The following is a 12,135-nucleotide window of genomic DNA, read 5'->3' on the forward strand; positions in this document are numbered from 1 at the left end:
AAAATATTTTTGAAGCGGGTGCCACCTATTTGAAAAATTTAATTCATGGAAATTGATTAGATAAGCTGAATTTGCCATATGGGTATCAAACGAAAGTATTTGAGAATAATAAAATTGTAACAGGCCGATGTCTGTACATAATAGGTTTTAAAGAAAAATTAGTAGTGGGTTTATTAGATCAACAGAAGCCAAATATAAAATTTTTATAATTTTGGTCTGTCTGTCTGTATGTTTGTAAGCGCATCACGCAAAAACTAATATATGGAATTAAATGCAGTTTTCACCGATGCACATATCTCTAGAGCTCTAATTGAAAATATAGAATCCTTTTTTTTTGTTTTAGTTTATCGTCGATCATTATTCCTAGGTATTGAATGTATTAACTTTTTCCAGTGCGTCGTTGTTTATATTTAGAGTTAGCAACGGATTCTTCTAAAAATTTCGCACATTAACCTCAAACATAATCAATCGCACTTTTTTGGAACTTGTGTGTGGAAAATTTTCGCTAAAAAAATCAAAACTTTTTGTTGTAGCTGCCAAAAAATTAAGAAATCTGAGACGCTTTACAATTCCATACAGTTCTCTGTAGAATGTAATTCACTAAACTATTAAACGGCTGCACCGATTTGGTTCATAATTGAAACATATGCCAGCACCTTGAAAATAAATATTCCGGCCAAAAATTTACTCGGTATGTAGCTCGGGATATTCCTAAAATTCTTATACAGAATAAAACGTAAAAACCCAAATTTATATCTCTAATACCAATTACGCTGGGGAACTAGAACTTAGCACTAATGCATATATTGCAAATGCAATGCATCAAAAACCACTGAATAGAGCTCCGTCAGATTGTGGGAGGTTATCTTACATATGGGTAAGGCTTCCTCAAGTGGGCCCCGAATTCACCAAGATTAATACTTTTCAATGATATTCAGGCAGCGCCGAGTTTTGTAGTCGAAAAGTACACTGTGTAAATTTTGTTGCAAAATTTCAAATAGTTTTTTTTTTAATTAACAATTGAAAATGTTTGCAGTGTTTTGGAAATTTTTATATTTCTTTGAAAGTAAGTGTCCGAATGTAAAATTTTTTTTGGGTGCAGATTTAAAAGAAATTAAACTATACAATGAAATTATTTGCGTTGCAAAAATATTTTTGAAGTGAAACTTCTTTAGCGGCGGTTGGTTGGTTGGGAGTAAATTGGCAAATTCAAAGGAAATTGCACACGGAAATGGTGCAACGGAAAAACAAAGATGCGTAAAGATAAAGGCAAAAATGAAGACCAAGGTAAATTTAAACACTTTACTTATATGTATAAGGGCAAAGGTGAACGGGAATATGTAGATGAAGAAAATGATAAACATAAAAGTAAAGACAAAGAGGAGGACGATGATACCGATAAAAGTAAAGATGAAGATAGGGGAAGAAATATTAAAATAAAGGTAATTAAAGAGGAAAGGATATAGACTAAATCTGGGAACTATTTTGGGATTTTAGAGATTTTCGGGATTCTCGTGGCTTATCGATAAAATAATCGATATTTTTTATTGGTTTTTCTATCGATATTTTTATCGATTTTTTATCGAAATTTGTATCGATATTGTTATCAATTTTGCTATCGATATTTTCGGAACTTATGAATATAATAATCGATATTTATAACTATTTTTGTATGGATATTTTTATCGGTGTTTTTATCGATATTTGTTATCAATATTTTTATTGATTTTGTTATCGATATTAATCGATTTTGTTGTCGATATTTATCGATTTTGAAATCGCTATTTATCGATTTTTTTTATCGATATTTGTCGATTTTGTTATGGATATTTATCGATTTTGTTACCGATATTTATTGATTTTGTTATCGATATTTATTGATTTTGTTATCGATATTTATCGATTTTGTTATCGATATTTTTATTGATTTTGTTATCGATATTTTTATTGATTTTGTTATCGATATTTTTATTGATTTCGTTATCGATATTTTTATCGATATTGTTATCGATATTTTTGTCATTTTGTTATCGATATTTATCGATTTTTTTTATTAGAATAATATAAGTGTAATTAGATATAAAAAAGATAAAATATAACCTTAAGCAAAAGTAGATGTATGTATGTATGTTATGAGACAAAATATATATGTACATTAGACTGCATCACTCCCCATACAAAAAAAAACGGTACTTTTTTCCATTGGAATTATAAAATCTATTACATTTTAAGACGTTCACCAAAATATTTCGGAAAAATATTAAGATTCAAGCCAGCTGGACCGATTTGAAAATACCTCCAAAAATGGAGTTTTTTATGAATAAAAATAGTATCTTAAAGATGTTTTTTGAAAAAATCCCCTCAAATGACAAATCGGTTTAAGCTTTAAAAATTTACATAAAAATATTTAAAAAAATTAAAAAGAAAAAATTGAACGGAATCGTAATAATGAGATTTTTGATGCTGTTTTTTAACTTTTTTCAAAGATTGGTATAAGAAAAACTTGAATAACTGAACCTAAACTCTTCCGATTTTGACTTGTGGGGTATCATTGGAAAAGTATTTTCTCACACTTTTTATTTCTTTGCTAATAAGCTCATTCAAAGGATGAAAGAGAAAGGTGGGATGGACGAACATAATTCAAAGTTGAATTAAGATGTGTTGGTATTTGAAAAAAAAAAAAATTGAGACACGAATGACTTTTTTTGCACATGAATAAAAATAGTGGGAAAATACCTTTCTACCGAGATCCCATAAGTCTAAATCAGAACAGTTTTGGCCCAGTTATTTAATTTTTCGTAAATCAATCTTTGAAAAAAGTAAAAAAAAACAGCATCAAAAATCTCATTATTACGGTTTCGTTGAAAATATTTTTAAATATTTTTATGCAGATTTTTTAAGCCTAATCAGTTTTGTCATCTGAAGGGACTTTTTCAAAAAGTTATTTAAGAAACTATTTTTATTAAAAAAAATACCATTTTTGGAGGTATTTTCAAATTTGTCCAGCTCGCTTAAATCTTAATATTTTTCCGAAATATTTTTGTGGACGTCTTAAAATATAATTGATTTTGCAATCCCGGCGGAAAAACCGCAAATTTTTTTGGTGATGCAGTCTAATGTACATATGTATCGTAAGTTTCACTTCTCCAGGGTGGCCCAGGCGCACTTACTTTTTTTTTTTTGCTTTTCAATATTTTTTGTATGAAAAAGTGAACATTTAAGCAATTTCTGTGCCTCTTGAACGAAAATTTTTAACAAACACTTCTGTAGTAAACATTTCTGCATATATCTATGAAAAAAATGCGTGCATTTCGATATAGTTTGGTCGGAATGAATTCTTATTTGCCAGCGTGCGGGCCCGACTCTCGTGGCTGGATCGCGCGCAATCCGCGTTGTTTTCTTGCGCAAGAAAGAAATGCACGTTTCAATAGTTTCAATTCTGACTGAAATCGGTGAAAAAGTAACAATTATTTATTGACTCTTTTGAAAAAAGGATAAGAGTTACGGTCCCTGATTTTATTTATCTCGTTTGCTTGGTAGACTTTGTTATGGTAATATGTTTGATAACAAACCCTCTAAGTTTAAATTAAGATTGTTTCCTAGAAACGCCGCTNTTTTCTTGCGCAAGAAAGAAATGCACGTTTCAATAGTTTCAATTCTGACTGAAATCGGTGAAAAAGTAACAATTATTTATTGACTCTTTTGAAAAAAGGATAAGAGTTACGGTCCCTGATTTTATTTATCTCGTTTGCTTGGTAGACTTTGTTATGGTAATATGTTTGATAACAAACCCTCTAAGTTTAAATTAAGATTGTTTCCTAGAAACGCCGCTGTGTGAACATGTGACTTTCTGTAAGGAACGCGGAATTGATAAACATCATATGCCAGTACTTTAGCTAAATGCCGCATGAGAATTTTAGTTAACCACTTTTTTTCTCTGTCAGTACGGTATGTTATTAACATGAACCTCCAAAAAAAATTTCAGTATCCTACCTCAAATACCTTCAGAGATATACTCTATGAAAATTGCACTTTTTTGTGTGCGAGAGACAAAACCCCTTTTCCAATACTTTTCCCCAGTTCTCTTAAGGAGTGTGGGATTAATTTCATATACATACATAGTATGTATTTATCCCCATATATACATAATAACAGTACTCTACCCCAAATCTTTCAAAATATGCATTATGAAAGTTTCACTTAGTCTGTTCCTTTGAACTTCGGACTAAAACCTGTGGAACTGTCAAACTACAATTTTACGCTCTCAAATGAGAGTAAAAGGAGAGCAGATGCAGAAGTACATAGGAACGCAAAAAGCACTATTTCCTGTAAAAACGTCAGACGGTTTGTTTACATGTCATTGGTACTACCCTGATTTGGCTGAAATATCACTGAATAATTATTAAAATCTATACATATTCAAATATTTCGTTGTTTACTTCCATTTTTTAGCAAATATAAGGTTATTTGCTTTCGCCGCTTTCTGTTTTTGTTTGCACATGCAAATCAGCTGATCGTTTGACACTTTTCATGAACTTACAGGAAAAGAAACTCCGGACTAAATCCTGTAACTTCTGACTAGGAACAGTTGCTCAATTACTCTCTCAAAAGTATTCCCACTTACAGGTTTTATGTCAATAGGAACGACTTCCTGTAAGTTCTGACTAAATCCTGTAAACCGGACTGCTATTGGAACAGACTAATTATGTATGGGAGGCGCCACGCTTCCTTTTCCACTCCACTCCAATTTTTCCATGAGTATAAAATTGATTTCATAAAACTACCAGGCCCGAAATTATCTAGACAAATCCCTTATTTCGTCTAGAGCCTCGTCAGATTTCCATAACTGAGATTTTCTCGACAGTGCGATAACAGGTTCTGGCATGGAAATCCTTTCTACAGATAAACCATTCCTGCGCTTAACAGGCTAACCTAATATTCACGCACGCCGCCAATTTATTGTCAAAAATTTCTCATGCACATGCAACTTGTATGAGATCAACCGAAATTTAACGGCGTGCGTATGAAGCTAACTCATAGTCTGTTCCAATAGCAGTCCGGTTTACAGGATTTAGTCAGAACTTACAGGAAGTCGTTCCTATTGACATAAAACCTGTAAGTGGGAACACATTTGAGAGAGTAACTGAGCAACTGTTCCTAGTCAGAAGTTACAGGATTTAGTCCGGAGTTTCTTTTCCTGTAAGTTCATGAAAAGTGTCAAACGATCAGCTGATTTGCATGTGCAAGCAAAAACTAACAGCGGTGAAAGCAAAGTACCTTATATTTGTAAAAAAATGGAAGTAAACAACGAAATGTTTGAATATGTATAGATTTTAATAATTATTTAGTGATATTTCAGCTAAATCAGTGTTGTACAAATGACATGTAAACAAACCGACTGACGTTTTTACAGGAAATAGTGCTTTTTGCGTTCCTATGCACTTCTGCATCTGTTCTCCTTTTACTCTCAATTGAGAGAGTAAAATTGCAGTTTGACAGTTCCACAGGTTTTAGTCCGAAGTTCAAAGGAACAGACTATCAATTTCCAATTTTTGTTCTGCGTGACATTTTGATTTGACGTTTCGCTCAATGAAATCAAATGCAAATGCATGCAAGCCAATTTCGGGTGACGCAAAAAAACAAATTCGACGGCATGCGTACCAAAACGCAAGCCGCGAATATTAGGTTAGCCTGTAATAGATTTTCTTAACAATATTGTCACCCAATATAATCTGAACAATCCTTAACACAGCCCGCAGTTCAAGACGAAGGCGCTTCACTGATCCTATTTTTAATTGTTTTTATCACTTTTTCTCAATTATTTGCTTATGTGGTAGGTGTGTCTGAAATTCGATCTATACCAAATTTCATATTTTGTTATTTTGAGATAATATAAAGCAACATACTAAATTTTTTTCCAATCGAAGCTCTTATAATTTTTCCGGCCCCCAGCGTAGCGGACGTGGCAGTTATCCAATTTGTACTATATTTCTTCTTTCCATAATAAATTAAGTGTTTGCCATGACCAAAGAACGTAAATCTATATCGTAGATTTACGTTCTTTGCAATGACATCGAAATCGGAGCACGTTTTCTGGCCGCAAGTTATATTGCATCGCGACACTGTAGGCGGTCGCCTGATAATTAGAAAAGTAAAGAAACAATGCTACCCATTTCTATAGTGTGAAAAAAGCAACCCTGACCAGAAAAAAAAGAAGATGAAAAACATTTCGGCCCGAAAAATATAGGAATAATTGCAAAGAAAGGAAAATTAACATATTTCAATGATACAAAACAATACACACCACAAATGGACGAGGTAAGCAGCATTATTTAAAATCAAGGTACACGAGGCTAGTTTTTCGTACGCAAATTTCAATCCCATAGGTCGATATAGATGGAGAAGATTTCAATGAGCTTGAAGCGAGGCTTTACGGCCAAATACACCATGAGGCCGTAAATTCGGCAACGGTAGAAGTTGTAAACAATGCGGTCGAGACCCCAGCGCCAGAAAATGAAAGCGTGGAACGTATTGTCACTGCAAAAAGCGTTGTGAATAGACCTGCGAAATCAAGTCGTGTTCCCGATACACGCTACTGGGTAAATAGCACTGCTAAACCAGCTCATATGCCCAAACCAAATGAAAGCAATACCACTATTTCTAAAGCAAGTATTGCTGCTAATCAAAATAAAAGTATAAATGAAGAAGGTAAGTTTAAATAAAGTAAATATATCCATAGAAAAATATTTATTAAGTCTTAAAATACCACAGAAAAGTTATCCACAAATACTACCCTAGAGACAAAAAAAATTAGTGACCAGAGTAAAAAAAATGAGACAGACAATGTCCGAAAAGTTCAAAGTCAGTCACCTAATAATGACATTATTAAACAAATAGAACCGCAGGAACAACAAAACCCTAAAAAAGATAAATCACCAAATGAAAACTTCCGCATAAACCCGGCTGCAGTAGCTAAAAACACAAAGTTAAATTTAAAAAATAAAAAACAAAAAAAAGCAATAGAACATGTCCCACGAAGTGGCCCTTTCATGCAGCAAGAAAACAAATTGCAAAAAGCGCTAGTAATCCAAGAAAAAAAGAAAAAATCTAAAAAAGTACGTAGCAAAAATCGTAAAAAACAAAAGCAAGTTGAAACTATTGTGTTGGAATCTTCGTCAGAAAGTTCGAGTGGAACGGATGAGTCTGACGATGATGTAGTTATAATACCGGCAAAGCCTCCACCTACAATCACCCTATCTGACAGTGATACCGATGCTATTGTTGGTGAATCAAACGCCCTACAACTTGAAGAAGAGAATGCCATAGATGCTTCTGATGTATTTATTGATAAAAAAACGAAATCAAGCGATTTCACCACACCAACTGAAGTCCGCAGCAATGTGGCGCAGGAAGCATCCGAAAAGCAGGCGGAGCAAATCTCAAGTAGATGCACATCACCATGTTCTGTACTATCATCCGACGATTTCATTGGCCAGACCGACCGAAGCCGTTTGCTTGAAGACAATTGCATGGCAGATGATCAAGATTTAGCTCTGCTTACTGCTGATGTTGACAGTCTAATGCAACCACCACAGGGACAACCTAGCAGTACGAAACAAACCAACAATCCAGCAAATAATTCCCCATCAGATGATGTTATGTGCACTGGTCAGTTCACCGTTTCCTTCTTGAATTCAGCAAATAAAAACACCGAAGCATTAGAAAAACAGAAGAAACAGCAGAATAATTATCGGGTAGAGCAGGCAGAATTTAGAGCGGTGGACGTTTATGAAAGTGAATCTGATATAACTGACAGTGTGTACTCCAAGGGCACTGTTCGGAACAGAACGATCATAAATGCAGTTGACACTAGTTCTGAAGCTGAGGATCTACAGCAAGCTCCATTGAATCAAAAGGTAAAACGTTTCTGCAAGCGGCGAACATCAAGTAGCCATCGCGGCTCTGACGCACTTAACGACGATGCAAGCACGGATGATGAACTGGAGGGAGGCGTATCCAAAACGCCAATACCATACATTTTGTGCGGAACAGCTGTTGAACGTTGCAATAAAAAATTGCGTAAGCGTACGCAATCGTTAAGCTCCCGGCGAGCTTCAGCTGGTGGCACTGCCAACGCCGCTGGAAATATGTCCGACACTGAATTCATAGCCACACTGAATAGCTTAGTGCAAGGGCGTGAGGAAGATATAAATAAAGGGACATATGACAAAAGTGAAGACGATGAAAACTCTGAGGATCAATTACGAATTGATAGTAATAAAGGTAAAAGCATCACTCAGGTTTTCGAGAAATCTGTACCAGTATCTGCTGGTACCCAGAAAGATGAGCCTGACCGATTAAGTGTACGATCAGTGCATATAGTAGAACCTCCTCCGCCATCAGCGAATTTTTCTGATGCAGTGCCTGACGATGCTTTAGCTGGATTAGATAAGATTTTCGATTCAATTGATAACATGGTTGAACCCAATTCTAATTTCAAAAAGAAACCAAGTGAGTCAGAAAATAGCTCAGAAAATGAAATCGAAGTAATTCAGCCACCTGTGCGAGCACTAACTACAGCTGAGCAAATAAAAAACAAAAACGCTCTACCTATCGGACACATCGTTTACCATGAGCATACTTTTCAACAGGGAGGTGTGGGTTGGAATGAGGAAATGGCCAAATTCTATAATTTGTCCTGGCATGGAGAACGTTTTTCAGTGGTTGGAGTGCAAAATGGAATGGATAGTGAGTAGAGTAAATGTTGATTGTTGAATTCATTATATATTCTAATCATATGCATTCCTTTCTGTTGCAGAGGATCGCAGCCTATGGAAGATTTACACAGAAGATCGTTTTCNATATATATTGTAATCATATGCATTCCTTTTGTTGCAGAGGATCGCAGCCTATGGAAGATTTACACAGAAGATCGTTTTCCCAAAACGCGCCCCTACAGCAATCAGAAATGCTACAACTGCTGTGAATTCGGACACACACGCGCTAAATGTAGACGACCAAAAAAGCCCCCTGTTTGTTATATGTGCGGCGAAAGTGGACATTTCGAGCCTCGTTGTCCAAACACAATTTGCCTAAGGGTAAGTTGCACGAAATAATCCAATGCTTACATATTTTGCATGGGCATTCTTTTTCTTGTTTTAGTGCGGTAATAAAACACAAATGTTTACAAAAAGCTGCAATGCTTGCACATTCCAAAATCGGCTTATTTGTCCCATATGCAAGGTCCGTGGACACTCCATTAACCTATGCCCAGATAAATGGCGACGTTACCACTCCACGGTAAGTAAAAAGTGTCAAATAAAAGTACATATGTGCATATAAGCAACTTCTATTTCCTCTCACTCACTAGACCCAACCAAATGCACATCCTCATATGGAGGTAGAGTTCAATAAACGTAAAATGTGCTGTGTCTGTGGTGCAAATGGACATTTTTCGGACACATGCCGCAGTGCTTCACGCTTTATGGAGTATCCAGTTATTATAAGCTACGTAAAATCACATCAGAAGTCGTATAACGATTTATTGTTCACATCGCCACGTCTTGGAATAGCTCTCAATCTTCTGTATAGACCTTTAGATACGGTTGTATTTCATATGGCCGAAAAAACGTCACCAAATGATTACTATGGACGCTTTTTGAAAGCAGTGGGCCTCGGCAATTTGCTTCCACGCAAACGGCCAAGCAATTGTTTGGCAGCCCCTGAAAACCCTTCAAAGCAAGCTAGAAGCCTCTCAGGACGCTACGTGCCAAATCCATATGGCAGATCAGCCAGAGGAAGTGTTCAAACCATAAGTGATGTAGATGATCGTAATGAATTAACAGAGAAAGCGGCACCAAATCAGGTAATAATCGACACTATTTTTGTGGCTTCTAACTATTATTACAAATTTTAATTACTACAGGTGCAGGAAGTGAGTGGTAGCGTGATCTCAGCCGAGGCTGTCACATCAGGAGCACTGGAAGATATTTCTTCTGATGAAGGGATGACACATACCAACGAAGTAAGCGAATCTATGGGAAATGATGCAAACGAAGTGGAAGTTAATAAAGAAGTCATAAGGGAAAACGAATTCAAAGCACCTGGAGAGGCATCGGCTATTATAACAACGCACCAATCAGCTCAGCACAAGGAAAACCTTACAGCAGATTCCGATTCGAATTACAGTTTTTCAGATCATTTTGAAGTACCACCAGCTGCTGTTAGGGGCGAAAATGAAACAATTACGGGCGATGCTGAATTGGATGTACAGCCATCCACATCTGCGGCTACCAGGAGCATGTTATCAGCAAAGCGAGTACGAGAAATGGATCCTTTGCCAGATTTCATACCAATTACCTGTGGCAGTGATGTCAACACAACCGAAATAGATGATAACTTTGACACACAGACAGGTATTTCTCGACGATTTGTTGCTGCAAATACCGATGATGAACAGGAAGACGATGCAGCACAAGCGAATGATACGCCATGTGAAGCAAAAATATATCTTACCAATTTCCACAGCAACTACTTGTTGTCACCAGATGGTCACGAATTTTTGAAACAGAAATCCGAAGTGTGTAATATTAAAGCAAGGCTCGACTGGACATCTGTTGGTCATGTGTTGGTCATATTCGGACTTCCCAGTGACCAGGATATATTTCACAAAGCATTGTTAGATAAATGTAAAGATTTGATGGATCGAATGAGTAACAAACAATTGAGCGCCATGAAAGTGCCCAAGCGCATTGATGCGTTGATTCGCTTTTTGCGCGAAAACATTTCTCAACTGCAGAGTGATTTAGGTGACGTGAATGATTTACAAAGGCGCATCAACAATTTGGAGAAGTCACACACTAAGGCGAATATGAAATTGGCGGAGAAATTCCGGCGTCTGCTTAATATGATATTACTGGGTCAGGCCGGCCTGTGTGATGGCGACAAGCATTTGGATAAGCTTTTTATGAATTTAAAATCTCTTATTAATGATTATCAAGCTGAAAATATGGTACCGCAATCACTACGCGAAGAGATTGATTCACACTCCAGACTGATCTTTACCTCGTATCGGCATGAAAATTATCCTGATCTAATTCAAAGTTATAACAGAATGTCGAAAAGTCAAAAGAACAGCGTAAATATTGATCCATTGCTGTTGGGACAAAAAATGTTAGATATAAGCCTAACCCCCGAGCAGCGCTCACGACTTGAACAACCTTTAGCGACAAGCGCTTCAGTGTCACCGATCAATCAAGCATCCTCGGCTAAGAAGGCTACTGACAGTAATGAAACTAGTTCACTTAATGGTAACAAATCGAAAGTGGTCAACAAGCCAAACGAGTTGATGCAACCAACACAGTCGCAAGTAAAAATATGCAACGAGCCGACATCCTCAAAAGGCAAAAATAAGACACCCACCACTACACCGGCTCACAGTCCAGCAGAAACCGCTAGCTCCAAGCATAAATCTAATCCATTTACGCCGATCAAGCGACCAACTGTTGCTCCGCCACCATTTATCAACCCACAACAAAAGTCAACAGCCTATACAAAAATGAAAGATGCTGTTGAGAATAGGCATGATGCAGTAAAAAATATACTCAGTAATGATTCAACCAGTTCAGCCATAGGTGCACAAACGCTCGGCAATAAACGAGCGCCCTCAAAGGGTCCATCGATGTTTTGGTCGCGCGAATCAATGCGCTATTTAGATGAATGCATACAGATGGCCGAATCGAATACAGAGTTATTGTCTAAACTGCAACGCATACAGTTGAAATCGACAGAAGGGGCGCTATCATATAATGATTATCGTGCGGTTATTAAACTGCATGGCGCCATGGTGGGACACTAAGATTTAAAAAATGGACAAAGTTTGACGTATATTGAATTGACGACGAAACGATGACATGACGACGACGATGTGATGAATTGTTTCGCAGAAGTGTCGAAGCGAACAGAGGTGTGCATTATTCTTCTGGAAGAAGTTCATCACTAACATTTTATTTTTTAGTTGTACAAAAATGGTTTTGTACGGGAGCTATAAAGGTTTATGATTTAGTAACATTTTTCTTTTAAAACAAGGATGAGTTTCCAGAAATTAAAATAATAAAAAATGAAAAAGAAAACAAA

General features: G+C 36.3%; 1 protein-coding gene across 1 annotated transcript; it reads left to right on the forward strand.

Annotated features, from left to right (window-relative positions):
• The first annotated feature begins 5,715 nt into the window (after nucleotides 1-5,715).
• Zcchc7 (Zinc finger CCHC-type containing 7) lies at nucleotides 5,716-12,135 on the forward strand. The gene is made up of 7 exons (XM_017625373.1): nucleotides 5,716-6,318; nucleotides 6,387-6,708; nucleotides 6,772-8,748; nucleotides 8,899-9,098; nucleotides 9,163-9,300; nucleotides 9,371-9,865; nucleotides 9,926-12,135. The coding sequence occupies exons 1-7, from the start codon at nucleotides 6,310-6,312 to the stop codon at nucleotides 11,855-11,857; spliced, it is 5,073 nt and encodes a 1,690-aa protein (XP_017480862.1). The 5' UTR covers nucleotides 5,716-6,309; the 3' UTR covers nucleotides 11,858-12,135.

This window comes from Rhagoletis zephyria, unplaced genomic scaffold (assembly GCF_001687245.7).
Source record: "Rhagoletis zephyria isolate East Lansing unplaced genomic scaffold, Rhagoletis_zephyria_1.1 Rzeph_scaffold_04017, whole genome shotgun sequence".
NCBI lineage: Eukaryota > Metazoa > Arthropoda > Insecta > Diptera > Tephritidae > Rhagoletis > Rhagoletis zephyria.